Source organism: Schistocerca gregaria, chromosome 1, assembly GCF_023897955.1.
Source record: "Schistocerca gregaria isolate iqSchGreg1 chromosome 1, iqSchGreg1.2, whole genome shotgun sequence".
In the NCBI taxonomy this organism is placed as follows: Eukaryota; Metazoa; Arthropoda; class Insecta; order Orthoptera; family Acrididae; genus Schistocerca; species Schistocerca gregaria.
Genome location: NC_064920.1, coordinates 632,303,068 through 632,321,297, shown reverse-complemented (window position 1 = coordinate 632,321,297; position 18,230 = coordinate 632,303,068). Strand labels below are relative to the sequence as shown.

The window sequence follows — 18,230 nt, the reverse complement described above, 5'->3', positions numbered from 1 at the left end:
GCACATCGAATGTAACTCGACACTGTGTTGCTTGAGCCACTCCATCACACTCCTAGCCTTGTGACATGGCGAAAAATGCCTTTTCCGTCTGGGAACATGATCGTCATGAAGGGATCTAGGTTGTCTGCAACCAGTGTATGATACTCCTTTGCTGTCACCGTGCCTTGCAAGATCTCCGTTGGACCTACGGCCATCCACGTGAATGTTCCCCAGAGAACAATGGAGCCGCCGTCGGCTTGTCTCCGCCCGCTGTATAGGTATCAAAGAGCTGTTCCCCTGGAAGAAGACTGATTCGCACCCTCCCACCGACATGTTGAAGAAGGTATCGGGATTCATCAGAGCATTCAACGTTCTGCCACTACGCCAATGTCCAATGCCGATGGGCACACACCCATTTCAGTCGTAGCAGCCAATGTCGTGGTGTTAAGACTGGTCCGCCCAACTGTGGTGTGCGTACTGTAAGTCCTTCGGTACACACACCATCAGATTAGTTGACTTGTCTCTCTAGCGAAGTAGGCGAGTGTCAGCAATATGTCTCGTGGTCTTATCGTGGCGTGTTTATCTTCTGCCGTTAGGTCAGACGATAGAATTGCCACTTGCACGCTGAGAGTAGTAGGTTGACGGTGACCAACTTTAAACAGGACTTGATTAATATTCACACACATTTATTAAAATAATAAAAAGGATAGACATTACGTAACTTGATTCTGGATGTTGTTTACAATTGACAATCTGAAGTTCCTTTGGTAATGGTACGTTAATCTTATTCTCACATATATCTCTGATACTTGACAAAAGTGTTTTATACATTTATCTTCATGGCTATGTACAGAAATGTGATAATCTTACTAGGCACAGACTGAAACTTGACTATAGACTGGTACAGGCAAATGCAGACTAATGCAGACTGATGCAGACTGACTAATCGGAGGTCTGTACACTCGTTATAATACCTCGAGCGTTCAGGTATCACTTTGCGAGTGTGATCCGCGAGGAAAAAAGGTTCTACGTTAGCAGCAATCTCGCTGATCGGCGGAAGCAGAATTTGGTCCGGCTCTAAGACAGCGGCATTTCGTAGTGCGGAGACGGACGAGCGCTGCGCCTGCGCTGTTGTGCTTAGCGGGGCGCGCTCTAGTGGGAAAGTTGTTTACGCGCTGACTACGCGGAACTATGTACACAACACCAACATTAAAGTGCCTGTCCTGTTTTAGCAAGCTGTCAGGTCTACGACTTCCGACAAGTGTAATGAGGAGCGGCCGTCCAACCACACGACGTCTGAACGTGGTTTCACTTTTGTTTCGCCATCTGTTGAATACACTCACCGCAGCCCTCGGTCAAACTGAGATAGATCGCGCGCCTTCCTCATTCTACGCACCTGCTCGCTGACACCACAAGCACCGTAGATGTGTCTGACTAGCAGTCATTCCTCGCCAGCAGACGCTACTTTCACCTAGACGGATTTATCTCGGCAGAAGGTCGGTGGTCACAATGCTCTGGCTGATCACTGTAGCCTGGCAGGCTGCGCTCGGGTACTCACTCGGTCTCGTTGTTGTCGAAGATGATCTCGCCGCTGGCGGCCTCGTACTGCTTGCCGGCGTGCGCGGTGCCGTCCTCGGTGGAGTAGGGCACGGCGACGCGGCCCCTGGCGCCGCTGTAGCGCGTCACGCGCAGCTCGTACGTGCCCACCGACTCGATGATCTCGACGTCGCGGTCGGCGAGCGCGAACACGCCGCAGTGGTCGTCGTCCAGGATCATGACGGTGGCCAGCGAGGGGCTGGCCAGCTGCGGCGGCGGCACCGCCGTCGGCGACTTGGACGTGGGCTCCGCGACGCGCACGTTGCTCAGCCGCACGTAGAAGTGCTCGTCCTCCTCGAACACGTCGTCGTCGATCACCTGCGCGGCACAACCGCAATACGCTCCATCGGTAACTGCTAAGACCGCGGAAGCGGATGCACCAGCAGAGTTAGACTCAGATCTTAACAGAGTTTTGGAAGACTTGCGATCAAATAAGGCGGAAGCGGTAGAAGCCATTCCTTCAATATTTCTAAAATCTTTGAGAGTAGTGCCAATTTGTCTATGCAAACTGTTTTCTAGAATCTATGAGTCTTCTGGAGACATACTATCAGGCTTTTGAAGAAATATCATCCTAGAAAGGGCAGATATATACGAAATTTATCGTAGAATAACCTTAATGGCTGGTGTAGCAAAACAGCAGACGTGAATAATATACACAAGAAAGGAAACGAAACTGAGGATCTATTAGGTGACGCTCAGTTTGGCCTTAGGAAACGTAAAGGTACCAGAGAGGCGGTTCTGACGTGCTCCGTACTGCAAGAACGACCAGAGAAAAATCGAGACACGTTCATGGGATTTTTAGATTTGGAAAAAACGTTCCACACTGTAAAATGGTGCCAAATGTTCCAATGTTTAAGGAAAATATATATCAACTGCAGGCAAAGAACAGAGAACGAACAGTATTAGAAGGGTTTATGAGGTGGATGCTATCTTTCGATACTTGTACATTCAGAAAGCAAATAGGGAAATAAATTTTAATACGTGAGACTATAATTCATGGCGAAAGAATATCATTGAGTAGATACGCTTATGACATTGCTACCCTCAATTAAATTTGGCAAGAATTGCAGGAACTGTTGAATGAAGCGAACAGTCCAATGACAATACAATATGGACTGAGAGTAACCCAAAGGAAAACGAAAGTAGTGAAGAGCACCCAAAATGAGATTACAGATAAATGTAAAATCAAAAATGGGGACCACGAAATAGACGACGTTGAGGATGATGGACGAAGTAAAGAGAACATAAAAAGTAGACTAGTACAGGCGAAGAGAGCATTCCTGGCCAAAAGAAGTCTTATCAGTATAGAACATTCGCCTTCATTTGAAGAAGAAGTATCTAAGCGTTCAGATTATCAGATAACACCTCTATGTAGTGCTGAACTGACCACTAGACACCGCGAGAGTACAATAGTAGGTGGAGAGCGTTGTCGTGTCAGTAGAGAAGCAGTAACAGCAGAAAGGTCGATCAGGAGAGCTCAGTCACTTCGAATGTCGACTAGTCATTGCACACCACCTGAATAACCAGTCGATTACGGACATTTCAACCCTTCTGGAGCTTCTCTGCTGCTGGTTGCTGGTGTGATTTTGAAGTGGAATCTTAAAGGAAAAATCATAAGACCAGCCAAACGTCACGCATTGACACACGAGGACAATTGAGTATTACGTGTAGGGGAGGGGGGCAGGGGGCGTGCGGCAGTAAATATAAAAAAATTGCTTGAAATCAGCGAAAGGAGTCACTCTTGAGTCCAAAATGTTACCAACAGTCAGCTAGCGCAGTGACTGTAAGTAGGGAGTCAAAAAGGAAGGGATACAATGGTCAAGCAGATACTCATAAGCCACACATTACGCTTGACATGATGAAGAAAGTGACGCCACCTGACAGTGCATGGCTCGAAGCGACTCACTGGAAATGAAGAATCACGCTATATCCTCTGACGATGGTTTGGTTTCGGTTTCGGGGAATGTTTGGAGAACATTGCTTGCCATTTCGTATAGTGCCAACATTGAAGTATAAAGGATGTGATCTTACGGTATGGGTGTTTTTTTTTCGTGGTTAGGTTGAGGGCCCCTTATCTTGCTTAAGAAAACGCAAAATGCGGAAGGACACCAATGCATTTTATGCCCTTTTTTGCTGCGTACAGTAGAGCACAAGTTCGGAGGCGATATTTGACTGTTTGTTGTTGTGGTCTTCAGTCCTGAGACTGGTTTGATGCAGCTCTCCATGCTACTCTACCCTGTGCAAGCTCCTTCATCTCCCAGTACCTACTGCAACCTACATCCTTCTGAATCTGCTTAGTGTAGTCATCTCTTGGTCTCCCTCTACGATTTTTACCCTCCACGCTGCCCTCCGATACTAAATTGTTGATCCCTTGATGCCTCAGAACATGTCCTACCAACCGATCCCTTCTTCTAGTCAAGTTGTGCCACAAACTTCTCTTCTCCCCAATCCGATTCAGTACTCCCTCATTCGTTATGTGATCTACTCATCTAATCTTCAGCATTCTTCTGTAGCACCACATTTCGAAAGCTTCTATTCTCTTCTTGTCCAAACTATTTATCATCCATGTTTCACTTCCATACATGGCTACACTCCATACAAATACTTTCAGAAATGACTTCCTGACACTTAAATCTATGCTCGATGTTAACAAATTTCTCTTCTTCAGAAACGCTTTCCTTGCCATATCCAGTCTACGTTTTATATCCTCTCTACTTCGACCCTCATCAGTTATTTTGCTCCCCAAATAGCAAAACTCCTTTACCACTTCAAGTGTCTCACTTCCTAATCTAATTCCCTGAGCATCACCCGACTTAATTCGACTACATTCCATTATCCTCGTTTTGCTTTTGTTGATGGTCATCTTATATCTTCCTTTCAAGACACTATCCATTCCGTACAACTGCTCTTCCAAGTCCTTTGCTGTCTCTGACAGAATTACGATGTCATCGGCGAACCTCAAATTTTTTATTTCTTCTCCATGGACTTTAATACCTACTCCGAATTTTTCTTTTGTTTCCTTCACTGCTTGCTCAATATACAGATTGAATAACATCGGGGATAGACTACAGCCCTGTCTCACACCCTTCCCAACCACTGCTTCCCTTTCATGTCCCTCGACTCTTATAATTGCCATCTGGTTTCTGTACAAATTGTAAATAGCCTTTCGCTCCCTGTATTTTACCCCTGCCACCTTCAGAATTTGAAAGAGAGTATTCCAGTTAACATTGTCAAAAGCTTTCTCTAAGTCTACAAATGCTAGAAACGTAGGTTTGCCCTTCCTTAATCTAGCTTCTAAGATAAGTCGTAGGGTCAGTATTGCCTCACGTGTTCCAACATTTCTACGGAATTCAAACTGATCTTCCCCGAGGTCGGCTTCTACTAGTTTTTCCATTCGTCTGTAAAGAACTCGCGTTAGTATTTTGCAGCTGTGACTTATTAAACTGATAGTTCGGTAATTTTCACATCTGTCAACACCTACTTTCTTTGGGATTGGAATTATTATATTCTTCTTGAAGTCTGTATCAACATGATAATGCATCCCATAATAAACCAGCATCTGCGAGACAATGGTTTCTGGACAATAACATTCTTGAAATGGATGCCCTGCCCAGAGTCCCGACCTGACACCAATGGAATATTTTTCGGACGACTCAGAACGTCGACTTCGATCCAGAATCCAGTGTCCAACATCACTACCGTCTCTTGTTTCGGCTTTTGAGAAAAAATCGTCTGCCATTCCTCGACCGATGTTGAGATACCACATTGAAGCTGTCTCCAGCAGAACAGACTCCAGCCGTCCTAAAAGTGAAAAATTGACACACCCCGTTTCGTGTCGACTAATAAGTGGGTGGATACTATTAGTCGGATAGTGCATGTTTCGAATACAACACTGTACAGAAGTGAATGATGCACTGTGGGAAAACTGGAAAAGAAGGGGATCTAAGCGTTTCGGAAGTTGAGGTTCAGGTGGACTTATAAGAAATCAGGAAGTTCTCCATATAATGTGCGATCAGAGGAATTCGTAATGAACCAAAGTGGGATCTATAAGATCTGTTGCAAAGACTGTGGCTCGTACTGTATGGGAAAAATGTATGAATCATTGTGCATCGAACTTGAAGAACACTACAGCAGCTGGAAACTGCAGAAAATAGGCTTTATCTTTGCAGCATTACTTGAAAACCCTCACGTAGTTGATGTAGAAATACTACCGTCTTCGCTCAATATACAAAAAGTATATCTCACAGAAATACTGGAGTCAGAGAGACACTAGAAGAACAATCCTGAACACCTACTATATAAGCAGATTTACTTCAGTTATTATAGATGTTCTGATACTGATAAACTTGATTACCCAATCAAATATCGTTAAATTGTGCTCCAGTACAAATCAATGTGTCAGTTATTTATTTTGATGCTCTGTCATTATGAATGAATTAATCTGTACATGGTGTGTACCATTTATCTTCAACATCCCAAGTACATTTTTGTCCAGAAGCAAAATAAAAATACTTCAAGCAAATGTTGTTTAACTACCAGGGGACAGCAATGAGCTTGGCTGCCTCTTCTATAACTTCATTGTTCCAAAAACATGAACAGAAATACCCTATCTTTTGTTTTCAGTAATACACTTCCTCTTGTCAAGATTTGTGCAAAAGCTTCTGAAATATGCTATTCACATAAACACAGCGATATTAAAAACATAATGCAAAACTAACTGACTCTCCTGTACTAGCATATTGGGCAGGTACCCAGGTTAATGTAACTCGTCTACTTTCTGGAGTTGGCAGCAAACAAATGGAAACGCAAGGAAAATCGTTACCAGTCATCCAGTGAACTCTTACACCTGTCTTCAATCACGATAAAACATGAGTTTTTGATCAAGGACTGGCTTTATTCTACGCAATGTATTGCTGAAAAGTACTACATCTACATCTACATGCCTATCTGAAATCCACACCCAAGTGTTTGATTGAGGGTTCTGTTTCAGATCATTTATCTATTATTTTATTCTGGAATAGCATATAGGAAAAACTGAAAGGGGGCTGTCTAAGCCACTTTCATTTTTCTCGTACATTGCACGGTAACCTCGTGTATATATTACACGAATGGCTTTTCTTTAAGTTGTAGTCCATTGGAAAGAGAATATGCACGGTACGAAAGTATTTGTTTTGTGTAATAACCTTGCATGCTCTCCTCATCCATTCCAGGAATAATTTCCGCTATCAATAATGTTTGGGTGTATGTCTTCAAATCTGCCGGTGGAGGAAAAAGAGATATTTGTGTTCTCTCTGACACTGTAGTGCCAACCTTAATAAATATTCTCGAGAGAGATTTGTCAAAGCTGTTTCTTTGCGAATCATAGTGTTCCCGTTTTTTTCTCTCCAAGCTGTTGGTAAGCATGAATAATACTTGCTGTTGCTTGTAAAATGTTTTGGTACGATTTCTACTTCGGTTAGTTAGGGCAAACATTTGTCTTTTGTTAGAAAATCGTTTCATTAGTTTCTCTAAATGCTCATGTCTGTTCGTTATTTCGAATTTTGAAGATTTTCTATTAATTTTTGCGAGCAATATTTGAATCTTGTATTCTTCCTTTGGCCATATCACTTCTGACCATGTGCCACAAGTACTGGTGTTCTATTAAATCAGCATCTCTTTGCTTTTACTTAAAATAAGTGTTTTCTTCAATTTCCAAGTATAACGATGCTGATACAAAATAATCAGCCGATTCATTATTTCGTGTGATGAACCTCATGTAGAAGTAAGGATAAGTCTGCAGTTGCTTCTTAGTCAAAGTTATCGCCTTCAACGATCAACTCGTCGTTTTGATGTGAATTTAGGTGAATTTGATTGCGGTGTTTCTATGTTTCTGGCGTAAAAGCCTTTGAGGAGCCGACAGCTACGTATGAGGATGTTTTTGAAACGTAGTGGCAGTTACGGAATTTACTAGTTTTAGTCGTGAAGCTCTGACATCAACTGCAGTTACTCCGTTGCTCATTGTGTATCACCAGTGCGGTTCAGTGATGTCTCTTTTAGTCAGTATGTTGCATATGACTATTCCAACGTCAGTGCAAGATTATTCTCTTCTTTGTGCGGTCTCCCAGTTTTCATATCTTTACTTCTGAAGTCGTTTATTCTGGTTTTCTCCCGTAATTTTATTGCAGCATGATTATCACGCAAGTAAGGGAGTTTGCAGTTTTGATAGTGTTTTGATGTCGGTTTGTGTGTTTTATGTGGTTTGTTGATAATTATAGTTAATCACCAGTTTTAATTTCTGGTGCTTTCCAAATATTCAGCCTCATCGTACACACCCACATGCTATAGTTGTGGTTTCCGATAAAATATCAAGCTGTTGATGAAGTTTGAAGATCGCCCCAAGTGGTGGACATTGCACTTGCGGTGGGCACGAGTGAGACAAAATTTGCGTAAATTACTTACTTTCTCTCTTCATTACTCTAGGGCATATACCAAAGTCCAAGGCTGTATGGCAGCTGGTGTAACTACTCAATAGTAATAACTGCCAGTGTTGTGGGATTAATTACCCCTCAGATAGACGTCATAGATAAACATAAATAGTGCCCTTAGACTGAGGAATGTGAACCAAATCCCAGATAGAATCTAAACAAGAGTTTAGAGTCAAGAGTTCTCGGTCTTATAATCTTATTGTTCGCTCCTGGTGCTCGTACATACTGTGTATTACTCGTCATATCCTATGGCTTATTCCTATTATTCTCACAATTTCAAACACTGGCAAAACGAACACCTAACTCTGGTGAGACCGGTTTGAAGGGTCTCATTCCTCGTATTTTATTACGGTGTCACTGCCCCCTGTGCAGTTGTGAGTGAACAAAATATTTTCACATTCGGAGGGGAAAGTAGGTAACTGAAATTTCGTGGAAAGCGCCTTCATTTTAATGATTGCCATCCCATCTCGCGTATCACATCCGTGACATGCTCTCCCCTGTTACGACATAATGTTACTGTCCTCTTTAGCATGGACCCCTGACGTCAGTAAGAAATCATTATTGCAGTTACACTTCTTCTAACTTACATTTCAACCTTCTCTTCATTGGCGTACATTGTAGTCATGCAAACCTTCAAATCAAGATGGTTCACTGTATGACCGATGTGCATTTTCCTTATGTTATCACTTGTTTTCTGCCAGTTACAGCAAGTGGACAAGTTGCGTTTTCTTTTTTTCTTTCTTGCTCATCACTGTTCTCATTGGTTTAATGCGGCTCGCCGTGAATTCCCCTCCTGCGCCAGCCTCCTCCTTTCAGGGTAGCTCTTGCATCATACATCGTCAATTACTTGTTGAAAGTATTCCAGTCTCTGTCTTTCACTCAGTTTTTACCCTCTGCAGCCCCCTCTAGTACCATTGAAGTTATTTCCCGATGTCTTAATACATGTCCTATGACCCTGTCCCTTCTTCTTGTCAATATTTTCAGTACGTCGCTTTCATCGTCGATTCTGCTAAGGAACTCCCCTTTCCTCATCTTATCAGATCACCCAATTTTCGACATTCTCCTGCAACAACACATCTCAAACGCATCGATTCTCTTCTGTTCCGCTTTTCCTACTGTTCATGAGCCACTGCCATACAGTACTGTGCTCCAAACGTACATTCTCAGAATTTGAATGTTTGATATCTTGTCTGCTCTGTTTCCCTATGGTAGTCTATCTTTTATGTCCTCCCTTGCTTCGTAGGTCATGAGTTATACTGCGTCCAAGATAGAAGAATCGCTTAACTTCGTCTACTTCGTAACCACCAATTTTGATGTTAAGTATTCTCATTTCTGCCACTCCCATTACTTTTGTCTTTCTTCTCAATACTCTCGAGCCATATTCTATGGTCTTTAGACTGTTCATACTGTTCAAGAGATTTTATAATTCTTCATCATCCTAACTGAGGTTAGCTTTGTCATCAGCGAATATTATCATTTATATTCTTTCACACTGAATTTTAAAGGCACTTTCTTTTATTTCCGCCATTGCTTCTTCGATGTGCAGTTTGAACAGTAGGAGACAAAGACTGCATCCCCGTTTTAAACTGTCATTAATCCGAGTACTTCGTTCTCGGTCTTTTAATCTTATTGTCCGCTCCTGGTGCTCGTACATACTGTACATTACTCGTCATTCCCTATGGATTATTCCTATTATTCTCACAATTTCGATCATCTTGCTCCATCTTCTGTTGTCCTGATTTATCCTCAGTCTTGCTTCCACTATCAAGAGCAACGTCAGAATTGTCACTGATGCCTTTACCTTTCCTAAAGCTAAACTGATCGTTGTGTGTTACCTTTTCAGTAAGTCTTGTGTGATAACGTAGTGCTGTGGGCTTCTGGACAGGTCTTGAGGACGGAAGATGGAAATCGATTAAAAAAAATGGTTCTATTTTAAAACGACATACTGTTACTCATAGCCTCGTGACGAAGGAAGAAACTGTCTTCCAGGTAGTTATACAACAATTGCTCGATACATTTTTTATTTTCCTTCTCTACAAAAAGTTTTTTTTGGGGTGGCCAAGATAAATGAGGCTGTCCCTGTTTAGTATTACAGATCAGTTTTTTTTGCCCTGATGAAATTAAATTTTTCTGGACACATACTGAGTGTCAACCTTAGCTTCGATAAGAATAGAAGGTGAAGTAATGAATTAAAATCTTTGTCAATGGTTGGACTTCAACACGAATTGATCACTTACTTGAAAGATGTATCGTCCACTACACCATTCTGGCATTGCGGGTAAGGTAGGTGCATCGACTACCTTCGTCCAGTGCCCTCCCTTACATAAACATCAATTCATACCTCAGACCATCTTCATTTTCCCCTTCATAAATCGTCACAGGGTCATCTGCAACTTAGGTACACACAGGATTTTCCCATTACGGACAAAACTCAGCTGGTATACCAATATCAGAGAGCCTTGCAGTGCTGACGATTTACACTGAAGCGCCAAAGAAACTGGTATAGTTAAGCGTATTCAAATACAGAGATATGTAAACAGGCACAATATGGCGCTGCGGTTAGCGACGCCTATATAAGACAAGTGTCTGACGCCGTTGTTAGATCGGTTGCTGCTGATACAATGGCAGGTTATCAAGATTTAAGTGAGTTTGATCGTGGTGTTATAGTGGGCGTACGAGCGATGGGACAGAGCACCTCCAAGGTAGCGATCAATTGGAGATTTTGGTGTACGACAATTTCACTAATCTACCGCGAATATCAGGAATCCAGTAAAACATCAAATCTCCGACGGAAAAAAATCTGAAAGAACGGGACCAACGGTGACTGAAGAAAATCGTCCAGCGTGAGAGAAGAGGAACCCTTCCGCAAATTGCTGAATATTTCAATGCTGGGTCATCAACAAGTGTCAGCGTGAGAACCATTCAACGAAATATCATCGATATGGACTTTGGGAGGTGTAGGCCCACCCGTATGCTCATGATGACTGCACGACACATTGCTGTACACTTCAGCTGAATCCTTCAATACCGGGATTGGACTGTTGATGACTGAAAACATGTTGCCTGGTGGGACGTGTCTCGTTTCAAATTGTATCGAGCGGATGGACGTGTACAGTTAAGGACACAGCCTCATGAATCCACGGACCCTGCATGTCAGCAGGGGACTGTTCAAGCTGGTGGAGGCTCTGTAATGGTGTGGGGCGTGTGCAGTTGGAGTGATATTGGAACCCTGAAACGTCTAGATTCGACTCTGACACGTGGCACGTACGTAAGCAACCTGTCTGATCATCTGCATCCATTCATGTACATTCTGCATTCGGAATGACTTGGGGAATTCCAGCAGGACAATGCGACACCACACACGCCCAGAATTTCTACAGAGTGGCTCCAGGATCACTCTTCTGAGATTAAACTATTCCGCTGGGCACGAAACTCCCCAGACATGAACATTACTGAGCATGTCTGGGATTCACAGCAATGTGCTGTTCAGAAGAGATCTCCAGCCCCTCGTACTCTTACGGATTTATGGACAGCCCTGAAGTGTTCATCGTGTCAGTTCCCTCCAGTACTACTTCAGACATTAGTCGAGTCCATACCACGTCTTTTTCCAGCACTTCTACCTGCTTTCGAAGACCCTACATGATATTAGGCAGATGTACCAGTTTCGTTGGCTCTTTAGTGTAAGAAGGGGAAAATTTTGAGTTTCTTTGCTTGTCATGATTATACTACTATAAGCAAAACGAAGATAATGGAATGTAATCGAATCAAAGCGGGCAATGCTGAGGGAATCAGATTAGGACATGAGACACTTAAAGTAGTAAAGGAGTTTTGCTATTTGGGGAGCAAAATAACTGATGAAATTGAGAGGATATAAAATGTAGACTGGCAATCGCAAGGAAAGCGTTTATGAAGAAGAGAAATTTGTTACCACCGAGCATTGATTTAAGTGTGACGAAGTCGTTTCTGAAAGTATTTGTATGGAGTTAACCATGTATGGAAGTGAAACATGGACGATAAATAGTTTGGACTCGAAATGTGGTGCTACAGAAGAATGCTGAAGATTAGATGGGTAGATCACATAACTAATGACGAGGCATTGACTAGAATTGGGGAAAAGAGAAATTTGTGGCACAACTTGACTAGATGAAGGGATCGGTTGGTAGGACATGTTCTGAGGCATCAAGGGATCACCAATTTACGAGGGTCGGTCAAAAAGTAATGCCTCCCATTTTTTTTCTTCTTAAAAAATTAAGTTAAGTGAAAAATTTGAATTTGGCGCCATTCCTCAAACCTTCTTCTGCAATTCACTGCAGTAGTAACTTTCTGTGTCAACAGGTGGCAGCACAGCAGAAGTTTGTAAGATGGCCGACATCGATGTTCGTTTGAGACAGCGTTGTGTGATTGAATTCTTGAATGCAGAAGGTGAAACGCCCATACGCATTCATGAAAGACTGAAGAAGGTGTATGGTGTTGTGACAGTGGATGTCAGCACTGTTAGACGATGGGTTCGTCGTTGTAAGGAAGCTGAAGGGCAAACACCGTTGACTGACGAAAAGCGGAGCGGCAGGCCGGTGAGTGCAGTGACTCCACACAACATTCAGCAAGTTGATGACATCATTCGTGGTGACCGTCGGGTGACTGCAGATGAAGTGTGTCGCATTATTTCTCTTAGTAAAGGCAGTGTGATCACGATTATTAAACAATTGGGGTACTCAAAAGTTTGTGCACGGTGGGTTCCAAGAATGTTAACCGATCAGAATAAAGAGGCAAGGAAAACAATAGCCTCCCAACACTTGCAGCGCTTCCGTTTGGAGGGAGATGAGTTTCTGAAAAAAATTGTGACCGGGGACGAAACATGGGTGCATTTTTTTGAACCCGAATCAAAGAGGCAGTCAATGGAGTGGCGTCACACAAGCTCGCCGAGGAAGAAAAAATTCAAAACTGTGCGATCGGCAGGGAAAGTTATGGCAACAGTTTTCTGGGATACAGAGGGTGTGATTCTGGTTGATATTTTGGAGCAGGGATGCACAATAAATTCTGTTCAATACGTCAAAACCCTCAAAAAACTTAAAGCACGTCTTCAGCGAGTTCACCCAACAAAATCAATGGCAGATGTTCTTCTTTTGCATGACAATGCAAGACCACACACCAGTCGTCACACCTCTGACGAGATTGTCAAAATTGGATGGGAAGTTTTGCCTCATCCCCCATACAGCCCTGACCTGGCACCATCAGACTTCCATCTGTTCGGGCCACTAAAAGAAGCTCATCGTGGGATTCATTTTGAAGATGAGGAGGCCGTCAAAACATCCGTGCGTCAATGGCTTAGGAAGCAGAGCTGTGATTTTTACCGTGCTGGGATACATGCCCTTGTTCAAAGATGGACCAAAACTGTAGAGATGGGCGGAGATTACATTGAAAAATGACAAAATGATCCTCAATGTTGTGGTTTTCAACCTATGTAATTGCATTTAAATTTCCTGACAATTAAACGTAGAAAAAAATAGGAGGCATTACTTTTTGACTGACCCTCGTAGTATTGGAGGACAGCGTGGAGGGTAAAAATCGTAGAGAGAGAGCGAGAGATGAATACACTAAGCAGATTCAGGAGAATGTAGGTTGCAGTAGGTACTGGGAGATGAAGAAGCTTGCACAGGATAGAGTAGCATGGGGAGCTGCATCAAACCAGTCTCTGGACTGAATACCACATCAACAAGAACAAGTAACAGCTTTGTCATTTATGCTAGACTACTGGCTAATATCCGAAACTTATGTCAGAACAATAATTAATGAAGCTAGTGGAAGTAGTGTGTTTTCCCATATTGTTCTCTTTGACAAGTAGACACAGTGCAATGGAGGGACAGCAACTGCGTTGGAAATGTGTGTGTCGTGGACTGGGCTCGGTCAGTGGTAGGCAATACATGGCGCGCCCACGCGCGCACTGACCCACCTGCAGCGTGAAGGTGCGCTCGGTGACGCCGGGCTGGAAGACGAGCGTGCCGGAGGCCTTCACGTAGTCGTCGCCGGCGACGGCGGTGCCGTCCTCGGTGGCGAAGTCGACGAGCAGCTGCTGGCCCAGGTCGCCGCCCTCTCGCACCACGCGCAGCTCGAACGTGCCCACGTTCTCCATGACGGTGTAGTGGCCCGGCTCGAAGTAGACGCGCGCGCCCTGCTGCGCCTGCGCCGCCGCCTGCGCCTCGTCGTCGCGGCGCGCGATCTCCGCCTTCACCTCGCTCAGGTCGCTCTGCGCGCGCTCCGCGATCTTGCGCATGATGTTGCCGCCGCCCACCATCTTGCGCGTCGCCTGGATGCGGTAGAAGGCGCGGCTCTTCGGGCCCTTGTTCAGCACCTGCACACAGGGACCGGCAACTCACGTAAATCACTTGTCTGGTTCAAATTCGCGCTGGGCACAGAGGGCGGCCGCATTCGCTGTTTCAGAAATCGCGCTGCTGAGGTTGTTGGCTAGGCACATACAGGCTTTTCAAAAGAGTAATGAAGTAGGGGAAACACAAGCGAACATATTTCTTGCTTATTAGGCATAATGAGAAATACGCTACTGGCCATTAAAATTGCTACACCACGAAGATGCCGTGCTACAAACGGGAAATTTAACCGACAGGAAGAACATACTGTGATTTGCAAATGTTTAGCTTTTTAGTTTTCCAGAGCATTCACACAGCTTGGCGCCGGTGGCGACACCTACAGTGTGCTGACATGATCAAAGTTTCCATCCGATTTCTCATACACAAAAAGCAGTTGACCGTCGTTGCCTGGTGATACGTTGTTGTGATGCCTCGTGTAAGGAGGAGAAATGCGTACCATCACCTTTCCGACTTTGGTAACGATCGGATTGTAGCCTATCGCGATTGTGGTTTACCGTATCGCGACATTCCTGTTCGCGTTGCTCGAGATCCAATGACTGTTAGCAAAATATGGAATCGGTGGGTTCAGGATGGTAATACGGAACGCCGTGCTGGATCCCAAAGGCCTCGTATCACTAGCAGTCGAGATGACAGGCATCTTATCCGCATGGCTGTAACGGATCGTGCAGCCACGTCTCGATCCCTGAGTCAACATATGTGGACGTTTGTAAGACAAGAACCATGTGCACGAACAGTTCGACGACGTTTGCAGCAGCATGGACTATCAGCTCGGAGACCATGGCTTGACGCTGTATCACAGACAGGAGAGCCTGCGATGGTGCACTGAACGATGAACCTGGGTGCACGAATGGCAAAACGTCATTTTTTTCGGATGAATGCAGATTCTGTTTACACCATCATGATGGTCGCATCCGTGTTTGGCGACATCGCGGTGAACGCACATTGGAAGCGTGTATTCGTCATCGCCATACTTGCGTATCGCCCGCCGTGATGGTATGGGGTGCCACTGGTCACACGTCCCGGTCACCTCTTGTTAGCATTGACGGCACATTGAACAGTGGACGTTACATTTCAGATGTGTTACGACCCGTGGCTCTACCCTTCATTCGATCCCTGCGAAAACCTACATTTCAGCAGGATAATGCACGACCGCATGTTGCAGGTGCTTTACGAGCCTTTCTGGATACAGAAAATGTTCGACTGCTGCCCTGTCCAGCACATTCTACAGATCTCTCGCTAATTGAAAACGTCTGGTCAATGGTGGTCGAGCAACTGTCTCGTCACAATACGCCAGTCACTAGTCTTGATGAACTGTGGTATTGTGTTGAAGCTGCATGGGCAGCTGTACCTGTACCCGCCACCCGAGGTATGTTTGACACAATGCCCAGGCGTATCAAGGCCATTACTACGGCCAGAGGTGGTTGTTCTGGGTACTGATTTCTCAGTATCTATGCACCGAAATTCCGTGAAAATGTAATCACATGTCAGTTCTAGTATATAATATATTGGTCCAATGAATACCCGTTTATCATCTGCATTTCTTCTTGGTCTAGCAATTTTAATGCCAGTAGTGTACTTGTTTACTCTGGTGAGCCAAAATATTACGACCATTTCCCACCTTGTGGCCGCATGCCTCTGGTGGTTCTGTGGACACAACCAGGTGAGGGGAGGATGTATTGGCACGATACCCACAGGTGGTTTATCATAGCGAGTTCGCAGCGTCATTCATTGTCTTTCACGTTTCAGCAGTGCCTTTGAACCAATGGACCCGCGCACAGTACGGCGGTAACGCTGTGAACTGACAGCGAGAACGCGTTGTGAGACTCGCGGATCGTGCTCGCCAACAAGTGCTGCATCGCAACGATTTCCTCGGCGATCGCCGTGAAGTAGCAGTCGTTGTAGGAGAATGGGGCAACGCATAAGCGTTCGCAACCCCGGCAACAGCCGTCGTCAGCCTGCCGCAGAGCCGGCATGTGTGGCCGAGCGGTTTTAGGCGCTTCAGTCTGGAACTGCGCGACCGCTACGAAATGGCTCAGAGCACTATGGGACTTAACATCTGAGGTCACCAATCCCCTAGAACTTAGAAATACTTAAACCTAACTAACCTAAGGACATCACACACATCCATGCCCGAGGCTGGATTCGAACCTGCGACCGTAACGGTCATGCGGTTCCAGACTGAAGCGCCTAGAATCGCTCGGCCACCAACGGCCGGCCGCGACCGCTACGGTCCATAGTACTTACAGTCATTTGAACCATTTGAACCTGCCGTAGATACAGTCGTTGTGGACTTGCAATTTTTAACGGAAGGGGTGAAAAAACACTCAGAAATATGGGACACATCTCGCAAGGAGTATCACGATAGGCTGAAGAAGAGAGCCACACGGTTTCAGTTGTATGTAAGATTACGTGAGGGTTTTGCTGCGAAACAGAATCGAGAGAGAATTTTTGTAGGTAAATATCACAGTCAACTAATTACCGTTTGCTCTCTAGAGGTGGCCTTATTGCTCGGACTTGGCCACTTAAAACTTAAAACACCACTAAGCAGCAAATACTTTTTTCCATGGCGAGAGCCCTTTCATCTAAATGAACACTTTCAGTTAACAAAAACTATTTAAAAAGATTCTTTTATTTCAACAGGTTCAATGAAATCACTCCTTAATTGTGTGCAAGACACAAAATGTTTACTTCCACACATTTTAATACTGATGTAAAATGAATAGTCTTTCACGTTCGAGATTAAATTGATTCAATGTTCACCACGATTGTCACCAACAAGATTTAGATACTTTTGTCTTGTCATGGTACTTTGCCAGCGTTCCCTATTAAGTAATCAGTGAAAACATTTCTTCTACCGCCAAGCGACCTTCCTGCTTGGGTTGATCAGAGTTCATTATCCAGATCACAAAGTATGCTTTTCAAATCCCTCATTCGTTCTATTAATTTCAATGTGCACTCTTCGTGCAATACCTCCTACTGAGCTTCACCAACATTCCTTACAATTTTAGGTAGCATTGTGTTGCCGATTCTGTATTGATAATGTAGATCAATTAGAGTGGGGGTGACAATTATTGAACTACATGAAAATAAATTAGTTACAAACTACGGCGTGCATACAATTTATTCAACCCATTCTATCGTCTTATGTCTCTGCTCGATGAGAGTAACTCACAAGCTGCAAGAACATAACGAGAAAATTCACAACTAACAATGGGACTGACATTCACAAAAGAAAAGTATGTTTACTTTCATATACATAGTCATTATTATTATTATTATTATTATCATTATATTCTTGATTTTTATTATTATTTTTATTGTTATAATTATCATTGTACTACTGTTATAATCTCTATTTTTTTCTTCAACATCAATACTGCATAATACGTTATATGTCCTTAATGTTATGTAGAATCTGTAACTCGTTCAATCTGAGTATGCCTGGTTAGGTGTAAGAGAGGGCCTGAAGGCCCTAATCTTGCCAGGTAAAATAAATGCATAAATAAATAAATAAACATGTAAATATCACCACAGATATTCGGATTTAGGTTATGACATGTTCGATATGCCTGCCATCATTGGCGACGATGTTGCGCAAAAGAAAGGCGAAACTCTGCATGACGCGCTGAAGTGTCAGAACATTGATGCTGTCGATGACCTCCTGAAGGCTGTTTTCACCTCAGCAGTGGTTTCGAGGATATTGCTGTACACATTGTCTTTAATATAGCCCCACAAAAAGCAGTCGCATGTGTTCAGATCCGGAGAATATGGCGGCCAATCGAGGTCTATACCAGTGGCCTCTGGGTAG

The 18,230-nt window shown here is 43.9% G+C and overlaps 1 protein-coding gene across 4 annotated transcripts in view; it reads right to left on the bottom strand.

Annotated features, from left to right (window-relative positions):
• LOC126360045 (sodium/calcium exchanger 1) overlaps nucleotides 1-18,230 on the bottom strand; it is a 1,532,158-nt gene that overhangs the window by 1,308,330 nt on the left and 205,598 nt on the right. For all 4 annotated transcript variants that reach the window (XM_050007678.1, XM_050007679.1, XM_050007677.1 and 1 more), the window contains exons 2-3: nucleotides 13,990-14,388; nucleotides 1,538-1,893 (exon numbers count right to left, since the gene is read on the bottom strand). In XM_050007678.1, coding sequence (XP_049863635.1) covers nucleotides 1,538-1,893; nucleotides 13,990-14,388 — 755 coding nt within the window. The remainder of the gene's footprint in view (nucleotides 1-1,537; nucleotides 1,894-13,989; nucleotides 14,389-18,230) is intronic.